At 33.8% G+C, this 18357-nt stretch overlaps 1 protein-coding gene across 1 annotated transcript in view; it reads right to left on the bottom strand.

Annotated features, from left to right (window-relative positions):
• Positions 1-18357, bottom strand: part of Sardh (Sarcosine dehydrogenase) — a 110908-nt gene that overhangs the window by 52665 nt on the left and 39886 nt on the right. Inside the window, exons 2-4 of the mRNA XM_081764679.1 lie at positions 13078-13135; positions 10794-10902; positions 2334-2587 (exon numbers count right to left, since the gene is read on the bottom strand). Of these exons, the coding sequence (XP_081620805.1) occupies positions 2334-2587; positions 10794-10902; positions 13078-13101 (387 nt within the window). The 5' untranslated portion in view covers positions 13102-13135. The remainder of the gene's footprint in view (positions 1-2333; positions 2588-10793; positions 10903-13077; positions 13136-18357) is intronic.

Below are 18357 nucleotides of genomic sequence, written 5' to 3'. Positions count from 1 at the left end.
TACTTACTAGAGAAATTAGTTTTCGACCCTTACCGCAATTCCGCTTCTCGAACTGCAACGCTAGAATCCAGGAATTTTCTTCTTATGACTACTACAGTAAACGTACAAATTTGGCAACAACGCATCATGGCGTTCTGCGCAAGTTTAGTCTCAAAATCTATTAGCTTAAATGTAAATTAATATTTAAATAAAATATGAAACATAACACGAAAAACGGTCAAACAATGTATCTATTTCCTAATAAGATTGTTACTTTAAAGTACTTTACACATTCAAATGATCATTTGATAAAACTGAGCACTTCTAGTAAGATCTAACATCAAGTGCCATCTTGTGTGCTCATTGTGAAACGAATAAAATATTTTGTTTTATTTGTTATTTTTTTCGATATCAGAAGACAGAACCAAATGAATCAGTGTCTTATGATGTAGCTGAAACATAACTGTACCTTATAGTACAATATTTATAATAGGTAACGTTTCATTGTGCAGTAGTTAAGGCAATGAGCTAAAATATGTACTGACTTCCGGGTAGTGATCCACCTTAATTACTATTTTATAAAACCAAACCAAACCACTTGACGTAACAGCCCATTTTGTAGGTCTAAGCCCGCTCCAGAGCCATCTGCTAGCGACCGGCTGAACTATGTCCAACCTAGTGGCGAGCACGTGGTCCCTAACAGGCGCATCAGGAGCTTTCTAGAGCCTAGTGATCGCCTAGTTCTGGAGCCTAGTTTCACGTGACTCCCCAGTTTTGCTCACGACGCTGGGTGGACGTCGAAAATTGGGAAGCACTGGCCGGGAATCGAACCCGAGACCACACGGACATGAGTCCAACGCTCTAACCAGCAGACTACGGTGTCCCGTATTATTATTCGTCCCTCTCGAGACAAAGGGGCGTATCTCATTTTCTTAACTTTACGAGGAGATAAGTTTAAACCTTTTCTCATTGTTTATTCTATCGTCTTTTTTTAAAATTTAGTTTTGATCTCGTAAGTTATATACCTGAACAAAGGATATCAAACTAAATTTTAAAAGAAGACGATATAATAAATAATTAGAAAAGATTTAAACTTATCTCCTGGTAAAGTTAAGAAAATAAGATACGCCCGTTTGTCTCGAGAGGGAAGTATTTTATAACAAAGGTTATGTAGAACAACCACTAGCGGATCTATAAGAGTCGTTTAGAGGGGGCGGATCGCCGTTTGGACGATTAGTGTAGGTTTAAAATATAAAGTTTTACATCAAATCAGAATAAAGTATTGCAAATTTTATATATAGGCCTATTAAAAAGTAGCTTTTGGAAAAGGATGGGTCGTGTCCACTACCCTCCCCGTGGATCCACTAGTGAGTACAATCTAAGACTGAAATGGGATAAAATTAGACAAGTAATTAAACACATTTATACAGAAAATTATACACTTGAATGCTAAGGAATATTGGGTATTACTACTAGTTCCTGAAATATGACCATCATACGATCGACACTATATTTATTACAAGCAATGTCATCACTTTTCTCAGTCATATGAAAGACGTCGAAGTAGAAAGAGTCATCGATGCTGATCACACAAAATCTTTGTTTCTTTCGATATTATTTTTGCTTCGTGTTGATGATGTGATAAATGAATAAAATGAGCTATTAGTGTGACATGTGGTGGCATTTGATATTAGTATTAATTTGATATTAAGGCAAGAATTCATCTTTATTGTATTTGCTAACAGATTGTTAGGTATATTTAAATTTCTGTGTGTTGTCACACCAAGATACAAGATGTAATCTATGAAGGAGTAAAATAGGTGCCTATTCAAATTTAAATTACATAGGAGTAGATAAAATGTATAAGATGCGAAAAGTGGGCTCATTGCAGTTTCACAGAAGTTGAAGATAAGGATGATGACTCAATACATATGTGTCGATTCTGGTAGAAAATAATGACTATTTTTTTTTACATGTGATTTTTCTTAATTTTCTTTGTATTCGTTGAATGCGTTTAGAGCTATGGGAAAGTATGGGTTTATTTTATTACCTCTAAGTTAAAGTTTATGTCATTATAATTATCTATTTCATTACCTAACACCGTCTTGTCTCGCCTAGGGGGTAAGATGGGGGATAATATCAGTTTCAAGGTTTTTGTATTTTTTCTAATAATTTTTAAGATTATGTTCCTTCTAAATCATTATTAAGTTAGTCAAAGATTTGAATAATAAAGAAATTAATTTGCAATACTTAAAAAAAAAACGAAAGTGTATTTGTAATCAAACCTTCAGTACCGCATCTTGCTCCACCCTCCCTTACTTCATAATCTTGTATGTATCATTTAAAAAACATACCTTTGAATGAGCAATAAAGAGGCCTCCGTTATTAATCCAACCAGGATCAATACCTGTTTCCTCTTCCAACCTCATGAGGACGTTACGTGTTGATGTCAGAAGCTCTATTTCTACGTCGCTAGGCCTCAATCGCCATATAAGACCGGCTGTGTGCCACGTAGTGCCAGCAGTGAGCCGATGTTTCTCCAACAACACTCCTTTTATACCTCGTCGAGCTAATTGGTATAATGTGTTGCATCCTAAACTACCTCCACCTATAAGGCATTACAAGAAGATCGAATGAAATACAGAATTCTTTGTTTTGAAGTAATTGAAAATGAACCATGTTAACAACGTATGGACACATAATACTATGTAGTACGGTACCTACGTTTTTGGTCACTAATCGAGAGAGAGAAAGTCAATTGAATAAGGTTTAATTTCATTGTGAAGCAATATATATATATAGTACTAATAATATTATGAAATTAAACCTTAATTAAACCTTATTAAACCTTATTAATATATATATATATATAGACCTCTACATATATAGTGTTACAAAAATATGCCACAACATTTTGGAGACAAATACCTTTCATCAAAATAAAATAAAAATCATTTGAATCTGTGCTCAAAAGTGAATAGTTACGGAGTTATAGGATGCTGAAAATATGAAACAAATGAACTTTAAAAGTTCATAGCTCCACTACTGTGGGTCATATCGTAGTGGGGTCAAGACATCACTGAGGAACTGGTATGTGAACTATCCAAATATCCATGTTTAAGAATTGTTCAGTACTTGAACATCAATTTTTTAGAGAGGTAGGTGGAGAGTGATCAAGTACTCCCAAACAGTCTCTCTAAAAATGATTGTGCAAGTACCAGAGGTTCTGAAAGATGGATATTTGAATAGTTCACATACCAGTTCCTCAGTGATATCTTGACCCGATTACGATCGGTTCTATAGTAGTGGGTGGAACTATGGACGTTTAAAGATCATTTTTTCATGTTTTCATATTTTTTTCATGTATAACTACGAAACTACGCACTTCCGACCACATATCCATATGAACTCTTCTCATTATTTTGACGTGAGAAGTCTATTCCCAAAAAAAAATGTGACAAATTTTTGTAACACCTTGGGTTATCATTAACTGAAATATAAATACTAAAATGCGAACACACTTTCTTCTGGTTAACTCGTCATATAAACATTTAACTTTGAACACAAGAATGATAAGTTTTATGTTTTACTCCCAATTTTTGCTTCTAAAACATTACGAAATATATATTGAAATGTATGAAAAGTAATTAAAGAAGAGTATTTACACAACATCAATTGGCTTTGTCTATTCACATTTTCCAATAGATCTGATCTTTTTAACAATTTCTTTTTTGAATACAAAGAGTCAAATATATCTTTACATGTGAAACGTCTGACATTGAATTCACAATACATTTAAGTGTAGAAAATGCGGAGAAATCAGGGAATTTTGGAAAACGTACGAGGATGATTCAGAAACTAATGCCTCCAAGGTGATACCTTTATTTATATTTGACAGATAGCACCGACAGTTGTCAGTGAAAAAGCTTGCAATGTCAGCTACAAATGTTGGCATAATTTTTCTCAACATAGTCCCCATTACGGGCAATGCACTTGCGTCAACGCAAAACAAGGTTTTTCATGTCGTCGGCGAAGAATTGTGGTGGCTGCTGGTGACACCATTGCCGAACTTCTACTTTCATCTCCGTGTCACAACTGTAGCGTTGGCCCTTAAGGTGATCCTTAAGTTTGGGGGAAGAGCCAAAAGTCGCAGGGCGCAAGATCCAGATTATGGACAGGATGAAGCAGAATGTCTACAACACTTTACCAGCAGATGGGACAACTTTTATTATTTTGGCGGAGGAGAGGACGTATGGCGATACTCCATCGAGTGACGCTTCGTTTCCGGGTCGTAATAGTGTAGCCACAACTCGTCACCGGCGATGAATGTTCCTGGGTGCACAATCTTCCGCAGTCAGAAATTCAATGACAATCCGCTGTTTCAACCAGATGTCACCACTGGTTGCCATAGATTGCTCCATTACTCTGGAATAAGAAGAGATAGGAAGGTGAAACAAGTGACATTCTATAGTTTAAACATCAGTGCACAAATGGCAAACAATTCAGAATGTTTGCAGTACTATTGGCCAAGTAGTGGACTTTGAGGCATTACTTTCTGAATCATTCTCGTATGTGGACGAAATTTTTACTCTCAATTTCGGTTTATACGTATATCGCCCAGATTCCTTAATCAATGTTCAAACCCAAATGAGCATAAATGCCGTTCTGTACTCTGATTTTAACATGGCTAGTAACTGATTTTAACATGGCAAATTTTAAGAGTATACATAAAATGTTATGATATTGTAAGTTGTAAGTTATACAAGTTGTAAGTAATATAACATAAATAATTGTATATACAGTCAACTAAATTTTAAAATTTCCTTGTGGCTATATGTTTGCCGTATGTGCTTTCGGCGTGGGAGACCCAAACACGATTCCCGGTGGGAGCAGTAGGGTTCAGGTTCCACGTTAAGCTGTAGATCCACGTCATCTATAGTCTCTGTGCAGGACAGGACGTTATACTCCAAATCAACCAAGAAATTAATCAAATTTAGGACACAAAGGTAATTAAAAATTAATTCATATAGAAAGTAAGCGTGTTACATTTTAATGTGAAATGGAATTATATTTTTAATATAACAATTACTGAATATCACATAAATAACACTAGTCAACAAGGTTTTTGCCACATGAAAGAAGAATGCTGATCTTTAAGGAACTTTGGCCGCTGAATTCGAATCTGCAATACGTTTTCTTTATCACGCACAGTTTTCCCGTGACAGAGGGATTTTCGGGAAATTTCTCCCAAAATTTCCCTTTTTCTTCATTTTTGTACTTCTAGCTCGGGTACCCTTAGACATATAAACATACAAATTATATTCTAGGTTAGCTTGATTTATACTTAGTAAACCCTGTAAGTTTCATCTGAGTCGCATCATTCTTAATTGAGAAATAAATATATGCTATGTGTACTGTCCATTTTACCATATACAATAGATGCAGAAAAATCACATGTAACTTCCACGGGAATTACAATATAAGCAAGGTTTATACTTCATTGGATTTGTAATGAAACATACTTTACAATGATGTATACACCATGTCCGCCATTTTTAAGAGGGAAATTCTAGAGGGATTTTTCGGGAAATTCCCTAAAAAAGTAGATTTTTTGTCTCATGTCACTGTTCATATGGTAATACAGAAACGGGAATTGCGCCAGATTAATCCTATTGAAAAACTGATCTTTAACTCCAAAAGTATACAACAAAATTCTTAGTTTCCAAGCCTTTTAAACGTTATTCAAGATAGTAAACAAAAAATTAATATTGACCTACAAAAACAAATATCAATAACTCACAATGGATCAAATGCACAACTGCTTTACGAAGTATGAAAATAAAACATTTGTACTTACAATTAATTCTTCCTTTTGTAGTGCCAGTCACTTTCTCTAACTAAAAACCAGCAGTAGTCGCCCATCATATGAGGATCCCATTTACCTTGATAACGTTGCTCCATTTTTTGAATGTCCTGATGGAATCGTTCCCCTTGTTCGTCACTTACAGCTTCTAAATTTTCGGGGAAAAATTCCAAGTGGGAATGAAGAAAGTGAATTTTCAGGGACATTCTACATCCTAACCTTTGATAGCTATCCAAAAGCTCTTGAACCAATTGACGGTAATTTTCTGCCTTATGATTTCCCAAAAATCCATACACCACTTTACTGAAAGCTCTCCAGGCGGATAGTTCATCATTATTTAACTTTGTCTCAAAGATGTTGTCCTTTAATAGTTTCCGAATTTGGGGCCCGACGAATATCCCCTCTTTTACTTTCGCGTCACTAAGTTTTGGAAACTGACTTCTAAGGTACGCAAAACCTTCTCCATTCTTGTCCATGGCCTTAGCAAAGTTTTTCATTAAGCCTAATTTTATATGTAAAGGCGGAAGCAGAATTTTTTCTGAATTAACTAAGGGAGAATACTTAACATTGTGTTTCCCTGGCATATATGTTTCTCTTGGGGACCATTCTTTTTGAATGTAGTGTGATTCAGTTGCCCTACTGTCCCACAAGCAAAGAAAACAACAGTATCTTGTAAATCCTCCCTGAGGCCCCAGTAATATAGCAATGACCTTTAAATCACCACAAATTTGCCAACAGTACTTGTTATAATGTATCACAGCTAACAACACAGACAAACTTTCATAAGTTTCCTTCATCTCTACGGAATATGCCATTGGAATTGATGGTTTAGTGTTCCCATTATGTAGCAAAACAGCCTTAAGGCTTGTTTTAGAGGAGTCGATAAACAACCTCCATTCTTCAGGGATGTGTTGGAAACCTAGTGCATCCATTAAACCATCTATATTTGTACATGCACAGAGGGAATTTTGCATTATATAGTAACCTGAAAATTGTTCATGTCGGTTTCTGAAAATTGAAATTCTGGTGGTAGGAGCCAGTAAATTCCATTCTTGAAGTCTCGATCCGAGCAACTCAGCTTGTTGCTTACTCAGATTTAGATCCCTCACTAAGTCATTCAGTCTGGACTGGTTAACAAGAAGAGGTGTTTTTGGTTGGGCTATAGTTTGGATCAAAGGAAGTTGATGGTTCAGGCAACTCATCTACTTGCTCTTCTGCTGGAGAAGATTATTCTGACTGTGCGTATGGATCAGGGATTAGGAGTTCAGGTCCATGTGGTATAGGTTTTAGATCGGATGGAACATTTGGGTACTCAATATTAGATTTTGTTCGTTTAGAATGCCCCCTAATTTTTGTTAGACAGAAATAAGTCTTCAGCATGACTGGTTGGTTCTCGCCAGACCATTGGCACCGCAAAAGGCATAGCTCGAGTTTTATCGCCACTTTTCCACTTAATAAGAGTAGAATAGCATGTTACACAGCACACATGGGGAACCCACACTTTGTCTTGATCACCCACATGACACCTAAAATAGCTATAATAAGCTTGTTTTAACGTTTCTGTTAATGCACGGCGCTGACTTTTCACAGTATATTTTCCACACACGTAACAGAAAGTGTTCGGTGAGTTTATACACGCACGCCGCGATCTCTTCATAGCGGAGAAAGAAAACAAACACGCACACGCACTTACGACCACTTGTCACAGGTAAATCCAAATTAAAACTAAACCTGCAATATGCATGCAGTTATACAACACTTCCTTATCTATTTGCCATAGACCTGACAATTTATCAGTAGAGTCCGATTTTGCGCAGCTTTATTGCATCAGCTAAACACGTGTTGTTGTACAGCTGTATCAATGCAATCACATGCCAGGCGGTAGAAAACCACAGACCTCTTACTCCATGTCATATACTCTCATTTTTCGAATTTGTGCCTGTATGGGTAAATGAAATTGTGTTTTTTTCTTTCGGTGCAAAGAACGCAACATCACGTCTTAAAATAAGTTGTACAAACAACATACATGCAGCTATATTTATTTCTCTAGAAATAATAATGCGATTGTTCTGAAATTTGCCAGGTTTCTTAAGTATAAATCAAAGTTTTATATGGTGTTATTTTTGTATTTATATTTCAAGGGCCAGTGGTACGAAAATTTGGGAAAAAGGTATATTTTGAGTGAATTTCTCAGCCCCCTCCCCTTGTCACGCAAAAAACTGTGGGTGATGGAGAAAAACGGATTGCACTTTCGAATTCAGCGACCAAAGTTCCTTTAGGATCAGATGTTTTCTTTCATGTGGCAAAAACCTTGTTTACTAGTGAGCTATTGATTTATTGAATTGATATAAATCTATATTCTGGCGCAATTCCCGCTTCTGTGTCACCATATGAACAGTGACATGAGACAAAAAATCTAGTTTTTTAGGGAATTTCCCGAAAAATCCCTTTAGAATTTCCCTCTTATAAAAATGGCGGACATGGTGTATACATCATTGTAAAGTATGTTTCATTACAAATCCAATGAAGTATAAACCTTGCTTATATTGTAATTCCCGTGGAAGTTACATGTGATTTTTCTGCACCTATTGTATATGGTAAAATGGACAGTACACATAGCATATATTTATAGAAATATATTTATTTCTCAATTAAGAATGATGCGACTCAGATGAAACTTACAGGGTTTACTAAGTATAAATCAAGCTGACATAGAATATAATTTGTATGTTTATATGCCTAAGGGTACCCGAGCTAGAGGTACAAAAATGAAGAAAAAGGGAAATTTTTGGGAAAATTTCCCGAAAATCCCTCTGTCACGGGAAAACTGTGCGTGATAAAGAAAAACGTATTGCAGATTCGAATTCAGCGGCCAAAGTTCCTTTAAGATCAGGTGTTTTCTCTCATGTGGCAGAAAAAAGTTAAAATTTGTTGACTAGTGTAATTTAAACAATGTAATAGTTAAGGATTAGTGCGAATAACAAGGGTTTAATTAGTGGTCTTCATTGTTTCTTATTTAATCTATTAGCAAGAGTATTCAAATTGCACTGTGTATTCAGATTATGTTAAATTGTACAGGTAATAGAGTACGATTATATAATGTATTGAATTGCAAAATATAATAGAGTATATTATATTATAATGATTTGTGTATCTTTAAACATTGACAAAATCACTTTGTTGATAATGTTCCTGCTATTTAATCACTGTATCGATTTATAGTTTTTATATTATGGATCATGTAACATTAAAATAATGTTTGAAATCTACAAGACTTCGGTGAATTAGTGTTGGCCACAAGACTCTTGAAATTTCTCGTTTCGAAACCGTAACGAGAATTTGTCATGTGTCTCGCCTCTTCTCAAATTTAAAAATGTATTTTTTGTTCGAGACGAGAATCAAATCGAAACGAAACTGGAAATTTCTTGTTTCGTGGGCCACGCTAATACACAATATGATTGATGAGATATAGTCCAAAGTATTACAACGAGATTATATATCTAATCTATAAATTACTTCCATTTTGTTTGTATTATTCCGTTATTTTGATCAAGTCTTGTTTTGTTTTATTTTGAGTATTGCTATGATATCTTTGTAATTCGCTTCACTTATCAATATTGTACTTTTCAATTCTTTTGTAATCATCTTAATGATGCCCAAGTGGAAGAAATGTTATTTAATATGTCAAGTATTTTCGTTTAATGTGTTAATGAGCTCCGAAGATATTGAAGTAAAGAATCTATTTTTGGACTAAAATAATTAACAAGTTGATCGTATTTTTGAATAAGTCCTCTTCGACGATAATTTATAGAATTAAAATATGATTGATTATTAAGTAAATGTAAGATTATTGTTGATATAAAATGAAATTAATATATGTATTGTAATTTATTGTGTCAAACATTTAATGTGCTTGATTTTCAAGGTATTTAATAAGTCTTGCAATTACAGGTTACAATTAAGGTGTTTAATCGTGTTGACCCATTTTTAGTGATTCGAACTGTGGACATATATGTAACAAGTTAAAATATAAATATAACGTTACAGTATCATTAACGAGTTAACTTTTTTCATGTAACTCCTTCATATTTACAAACATCACATGCTTCTTTACAAGGATAACAATCTGCCGACCAATGCTGTCTCCGAAGAAATACGAGAATGACACGGAGAGTCACGAAGAGACCTTTACAATCCCTCCATAGATTCCCGTCTCCAAATTCGGCTATAAAAGAGCACATCAAGAGGCAGAAGACACCAGTTCCAGCTGATCAATTCTTATCTTTTTTTCCAAGTTGCTCTGGGCGAGAAACTCCCTAAGCTTACCATTCTCTGCGCTGCACTGGGCAGGAGACACAAGCCACCTCTGCGCTGTAACGCGCAAGTGGTTCCTTTCAGATCTCCGCGCTGCTCTGGGCAGGAAGTCCAAATCCACAGAGAAAGGATTGTTACTAAAAATACCTACTTATTTTGTAGTACTGTATACATAAACGCCTACAGAACGTTTTAAAATAAAAGGTGAAAGGGAAAGACAATCCATGTATCGCTTCTCTATCATACATTACACCATAATAGCGTGCAAAGAGAGACATATCAATCAATAAATAACATCAAGCTGAACTAAATGCCATTGCTTGAGGATGAATTATGATATGTAGTTTTAAAAATAATGTAGAAAAGTAAAACTTTTATGGCGCTAAAATAATATATCGGTCGTAGCCAATAATAACACTAGTTAAACTTTTTGCCACATGGCTGGAAATAAGCCGAAGCGTATATTCAAAATTAATCAGGTTATATCTTCAGGGAGAACTTTCTTGTGTAAATTGTCATGAATTGCATGTATTCGATAAGATCATTCTAGGCGTATATAAATATATTAAGGAATTTCTAAAAAAGTTTGGTTGAATATGCTATTTATAACTAAGGAAAGTGAATCAAAACTACTTACCTATTATTACTACATCTGATGATTCTGGCACCTGAATCTTTGGCTCCGAAGGTGCGTGCTTAGTTGATGAAACGCACCTCTTATATTTAGTACTTCTTATTGTTTTAAGCTATGAGGGGAAAATATAATAATTATTTAAGATTTGTTTAATATGGTGTATGTTATTTTCACGAGCATAAGTTTGTTCTCTTCAAAATTAGCATGCAAATCAATTTTGGGTTCTTCTGAAAGTATGATCAACTAAAAGGTAAAGAATTTCCAGGGGAATTTACATCTTTTAATCGCCACATATTATGTTCGACAGTCTTTACATACACAAACATTTTGACCTTTTTAGATTAATTTTACTACTTCTATTATGTGTTCATAATACATATATGAGACTGCCATCCGAGGCAGGTGACTCTATACTAGAGCGCATACGTCTGGTGCTAGGGATCCCTGACTCGACCAGTGTCACGTCAGAAGGACTCGGACAAAGGGTCGAGGACAGAAAAACCCGAGTCAAAACGTTCTCGTGTCAAAAGGACCGAGTCAAAAGGGCCCCACGTCAAAAAAAAAAAAAAAAAATGCCTGAGATATACCCTGAAAAGTATAAAAGTGCTTATTAAATTACATTTAAGCTAGATGGTATCATAAGGCAAAATTATTTTCATACTAGCCATATGGGACAATTTCCATAAAATGAAATATATACTGAATGTCTATTGTATGAAGTACAGAAATATCAAATGCAAAAATATAATCATTCTTATTTTTAACAAGGGTATGGCAGCTCAGTGGTAGAGCGTTCTCTAGTGCTTGAGATTTCTGATTCGATCCCAGCTCGCACCAAGTGGGCTTTGCGGTAAACAAATACCGTGTGTGTGTGTTTTCTCGGTGTTCTCCCGTGTCCACCTACTTTCTTCACGCAATTTTATTCATTCTCACCACCACAGTCTTCTTTAGCCTACACGGCATAACGTGGGACGTTAAACCGAAAAATTTCATTTCGTTTTGTTTTTAATAAAATAATCAAGCACAAAAGCGAAAAAACTAAAAAGAAACCGAATTTCAAGCTCTATAAAAAAAGTAAAGTGGGGCACAGTGACTCTCTCTAAAATTATATTCACCGGTACAACCCAACTCTGAAACATGGTTATTTAGATAGACAGCATACTATTTCTTTTAATTTCTTTAACCTTCGTTGATATCTCATAGTTTTCGAGCTAGACAGCCTCGGCATCTCGTAACTTTGAAACAACGCATTTTTCGCCTTATGTTCATATGGACTTATTTTATTGTTTAGGTGTGAGGATTTCACCAGTGAATTTTGGCTACATAATAAATGAACACCCTGCATATACATGTATATACTGTAGTGTATATACAAAGTAAGAATTTGATCAGTTTTATAATTAAAATCTTAAGTTACTTAACGTGCTAATACTAAAGGAAACTAGATATAATTTAAAGATTATAATAACTTTGCTCTCTTTAAAAACAAGGTAAGGATAAATGTTGTATTACAATAGTTAGCAAAATTCATTAATTTAGACATTATTTCTGGTTGCTACAGGTGAGAGAGAATGAAATATCGTACTTTGCTTGCGTTGAATATTGCAATTCTATTAATCTTAATCAGATCAAAATAAATTTTTCCAGACCCATTTTATGGGATCGGCCAGTGGCGGATCCAGCCCGGAGCCGGGGGCATAAGATCCCCAGTTTTTTGAGTGACAAAAACAATTGAAGCTATTATTTGTATGCTTTTGAAAGTTTGTCGTAAATTCAAGATATATATATATATGTATATATATATATATATATATATATATATATATATATATATATATATATATATATATATATATATAGGGTAGGCACAAAGTGGCTTTCCTCAATATGTGAAGAATATTTATTTTGGGAATTTTTGGAATAAATAAATAATACATAACTGCAAGTACGAAAATGAGTTTTTAAAATATAATACTCGATACACTAATATTTGGTTTTCTTCAATGCAATATCAAATTAGCACGTTTTGCAGACGCATAGCCATCCGATCTATTGTTAAACCAAGTGAATGATGTTGGAAGAATTGGTGAAATGAGAGTGTAGAAGAAACTGTTAAACCCATAGACACTATGTTGTCCACCTCAAACATACTTACTAGGGGATCAAACCAGAGATCCTTCACACAAGAGGTAAGCGCTCTACCTCTGAGCTACCACCTCACTAATAAGCCTAATAATGGTAATAATAACGATAATAATGGGAAAATGAAACGAAAAAGAAGGCTTACCTTTTGGCCTCCTAAACGAAACATTTCGATCTTTTTTCACCAAATTGATTCAGACTATCTGAAAACGAAAAAGAAAAGAAATTATGTCTATAAAAGTTACAAATATTTGACATGCTTCCTATATACAGTTTTGTTTATGTCTCAAAAATAAAATATAGGATTGATGAAAAAGTGAGTGTTCATATTTCAAATATAGGCAAAGGTAGTTTACGTATATTCGCCGCAATTGTCTGTAATATTTTGAGGGTCCCTAAAAGTATTGTGATTAGGCCCAAATAAGAGTGTAGAATTGAAATATAAAGTAGCAAAGTTCGGAACTCTAATCTGTGCATTCTCGTTAAGCATACTTTTGCGGATGAACTAAGTTTATAAGTATAGCTGCCAAGTAAGAGCAACAGTTGCCAGACCAGAACTTGAATTTTAAGAAATGTTATGTCAGTGTTGTTAATCCGATACTTGTCACTATCATATCAAGGATAGTGCAGTCAAATTACCAAAAAATAAGGAACAAATTAGTAACAAGCTGAAACTTGGTACAGATGTTTAGTATGTCTAAACAACATACTAAAATTCCTAGTACTTAGAATGAATTGAACTACTTTAACTAGTCTATTGTTGCGAACGGCAGTTTCGTTCCTACAAGTATGTTAGAATTCGAATATTCGAACAATAATCGTTATCAGTTACTCAGATAATGAATAATTATTCGAATATTAAAAAAGGAATATTCCGCTGTTCGAATAATTATACGAATATCGAAAACGAATATTCGCTATACCAGCAGAAAAATGATTTGAATAATGAAATATTCAAATAATTATAGTTTTAACAACGAGCATCCAAATAAGTATTTGTAATTTTAACAACAAAGATTCAAATAATTATTTAAAAAAATTAACAACAAAGGTTCAAATAATTATTTAGAAAATTTTAACAACAGGTTCAAATAATTATTTTAAAAAATAACAACAAAGATTTAAATAATTATTTTTAAAAATTAATTACAAAGATTCAAAGAATTATTTAAAAAATTTTAACAACAAAGGTTCAAATAATTATTTGAATGATTTTAACAACAAAGATTGGAATAATTATTAGAATAATTTTAACAGCACTAGTTCCTATTGAAAGCGTTGGTATACTAACAGTAAAACAGTGGATGTGGCTATACGATATTCACTTTGAGCAGAAATACCACTTTCAGTAGTTTCGTGTGCAGTGGCAGCTGTAGCGGGTAGGCCGGGTTGGCACGGGCCTACCCCAAAATTTTGTAAACTATATAAATGCTGAAATATATAATAAAGGGTAAATATATTTTCCACTATTTATATTAATGGTAGATAATTATTTAACAAATAGCATCAACCACTATTGTAAAAGTAACTTTCTACTGCCATTAATCAATTAAATATGTATATACGAGGGCCATTGCAAAAGTCATGGCAACTATTTTTCTCTCGAAATGGTTAAGATTTAAAAATTTCTGAAGTATGCAAATGGAAGGTTAGTTCATATGTAAACATTACATGTAGGTAATGGATGAATACAAACACAACCATAAAGATATAGGACAAGAAAAAAAGACGAAAAAATTTTGTCGTTCCAAAAGTGTTTGTCAATTGCAACTGTATACAATAGTACATTACAAACTACGTGCATTCCACGGCACCAGGAGTCTCTCGAAGAATCCAGAAGATGGTGACTCTAAGATGTCGCAGGTGCGTGTTCCTGCCCTGTACTATTTTGTACTGTTGCAATTGACAGTAAAATGCGTTTGAAACGACAATTTTTTCCGTCTTTTTTCTCGTGATATGTATTTATGGTAGTGTGAATGTTCATCCATCGCCCTACATGTAATGTTTATATATGAAGTAACCTTTCATTTGCATATTTCAGAATTTTTTTATTCATTACCATTTTCGAGAAAAAATAGTTGCCATGACTTTTGCAATCGCCCTCGTATATCCATAGGTGAGGGAACGGACCTAAACAAAATTAAAATCCTAAAGCCACCTCTGTTCGTGTGAAATATGAAGTTGACGCAATAATGACTGCGCCAATGTAGATGAAATATTTATTTGTATCGAAGTTAACATCTTTTTAGTAAACGCTTGCTTATTACTGCCATAACATACATTAAAAAGAAAGCAGAAAGAATAACAAAAAATACTGATAGCTCTATTTTAATTCAACTTCATATTGTCTATAGCGAGAAAATTCCCCAAATGGAAATACTGCTGGTATACACTTAGAATATAAAAATATAATCACAAAATCAGAATAACCTTACGATCATTTCTTAAATGCTATTGTTATTGTGCAGAAGCAACCTCATAATTTCATTACAATCTAATCAAAACATTTTGAGAAATTCACACATTATGACCAAAATCACACATTATGACCACTATGTTTGACTTCTAAATGTTGTAGATTCTAAGGTAAGTAGAAGATTACGAGTGTTTCTGTATGTATTAGTGAAGTATTCTACAAATATATGTAGGCCTATGGGCAATACTTAGAATACCTTTTTTCAACTGTAGGTGTCACTAACTCATTTCAATTCACTAAAAATGGAAACAACTCTCAATTTTGTTAGAAATTCAATATGAAGACATGAAATGCAGTCCACCATAGCCTGATAGTCCGACGCATATTCTTTCAATCATTTACTTCAACAAATGTCTGCTGCAAATAAATGTTAGCATACTAATGCCAGTACTTTTAAAGATCAATATATTCATTAAACCAGGAAATTCATGCTTTGCATATCGACGATATAATAGCTTTACTTCATCAGTTAATTACACTGCAGGGCATAATTGACTCTGTGCATGTTTCTCAAACGAAATGCAGCTTCATCTGTTAGACGACAGTATAAGTTCAATCATATCATGGAACAGTAGCATTGACAGACACTTTTATAGATTAAGTGGGACATTCTTTTTAACCTAAATACATCGGTCACGTCGGGTACAGAAAACGCTAGGGAAAAATACAATTGATCCAATGTCGATGTTTCATTTATTTATTTATTTATTTCGGAAAAACAACAGGCAAATGCCTAATTACAGTTTTCCCTTATTGTAAAGTGTATTTAATACACTTTAAAATACATATATAATAACATACTAATATGACCTCAATTCTATCGTAATACACAGTAAAATACACATATAATAAAATAATAATATGAAAGCAAAATATACGTTAAAATACAAATAGCACGATATACAGAATACAACAAATTTATGTAAAATGAAAATTTTGTTTGCAACTAAAAAAATCTATATCTGGGTGTTCTTGTGACATCTTATTATACAATATACACATTTTTCTGACAGGCGATACATCTAATGCATTAGTCCTTTGCGCTGAAAGATGGAATATGTCATTATGGGGTCTCGTTGCTCTATGTGGGACGCGAATTTTGATTTCTGATAACAAATATTCTGAATCTATTGCACCATGAATTATTTTATGTAAGAAAGATAATATGAAATGACTTCTTCTGCTTTCAAGAGATTGTAATAAATATTTGTTTCGAAGACCTTCGTAGTTCTCAATTTTGGATATATACCTGTTTCTTTATATGCCAAAAAGCGCACAAATTTATTTTGAATGTTTTCGATTTTATTTATATATTTCTTACTATTAGAACCCCATATTATCGCTGCATATTCCACCTTAGACCGTACATAGGCAGTGTATAATGTTTTGAGAGCATTAGTATTAGAAAAATCACCTCCTAATCTCATCACAAAGCCAAGATTCCTAAAGGCCTCACCAATTACTCTGTTGACATGAATATCGAATGATAGGTTTGATTGCAGAGTGACTCCAAGATCAGTAACATAATCCACTCTCTCAATTGGCGTTTGATTAATAGTATACACATTGCGTACATAGTTTATTTTCCTGGTGTATGATACTACTTTACATTTTCTAATATTTAGTAGCAACTTGTTTGATTCACACCATTGGGAAATAGCATTAATGTCATTTTGCAAAGAAATTGCGTCTAATTCCGTGGAGATACTGCGATAGATTTTTAGATCGTCAGCAAACAAAAGTTTGTGGGAAGATGTTATGACAGGTGGTAAATCGTTAACAAATAGTATAAATAACAGAGGTCCTAAGTTCGATCCCTGAGGCACACCAGAGTCTACGACATATTCCTTAGTTGAAATATTCTTGTATCGAACGCGATGTTTCCGTTGGTAAAGATAGGATGCTATAAGTTGTTGAAGATTTTGTGAAAAATTGAATGTCACAAGTTTGCTTAGAAGTATATCGTGATTAATTACGTCGAACGCCTTGGAGAAATCTGTATAAATTACATCTACTTGTTCCTTTTTATCAACTTGATTAGCTATAAAATGTGTAAGTTCTGAGAGATTAGTTACAGTTGACCTCTTTGGCATGAAACCATGTTGAAAGGGAGATATTACTGACAACATAATCCAGATACAGAGATATCTGTCTTATTGTCGAAGGTTTTTCAAACATTTTTTAAACAACCTACCAACACTGAAGTGCAGAGTAAAATGAACGAAGTTTAAGCTCCACAAATAGTTAAAAACCTTTCTTAATGAGAAATTTATATAACGAGTTTCATCTTACTAGTTTAAGATGTCGTGAAATACTGTATTCTTTTTCCACATAAATTTTTAATCAAAGTAATATGATAAAAATCCAGTTCAAGGTAAATACTAACTTGTATGTTCAAAAATTCATTTCGAATTGGTCAATCGTTTCGCCATGATGCGATCACAAACAACCGGCAAAATCGCTTTCAATGTGAAGAAAGAAATTATAGAACATGCCCCATTTCCCCCTTAAAAGGGAAATTCTCAAAACTCTCGAATAGGGGCCCGCTTATTTTTAGTGAATGATAACTAGATCCAAAAATTCATTTTAAACGGTTCAACTGTTTTCCTGTGATGCAATCATAAACAAGATTCTTGTCATTTTTATATATTTTTTTATTGTGTCAATATCTTCATATTGTGGTTTACGAATTGTTTAAGTACACAAAGTATTAATGGGGGCATTGGAACCAACCATCCCAATCCTGTGTGCTTCTACAAAATTCACCTATGTTGTAGATACAACTTACGAGTATTATGTTTTGAATTTTGTATATCACAGCCATAAGAGTGTCCATATATATTATAAGAATATCTTAAAATACCCTTAAGTAGACCTTTTCTATTTACCCCTGAAATTACCTTGTATAAAGAAAATAATCAACTAAGTCGTAGTCAGAATCCATTCTCT

The sequence above is a fragment of the Thermobia domestica genome, chromosome 7, assembly GCF_964235325.1.
Source record: "Thermobia domestica chromosome 7, izTheDome1.hap1.1, whole genome shotgun sequence".
NCBI lineage: Eukaryota > Metazoa > Arthropoda > Insecta > Zygentoma > Lepismatidae > Thermobia > Thermobia domestica.
Note: the sequence above shows the minus strand (reverse complement) of the source record. Positions and strands in the feature narration are given on the sequence as shown.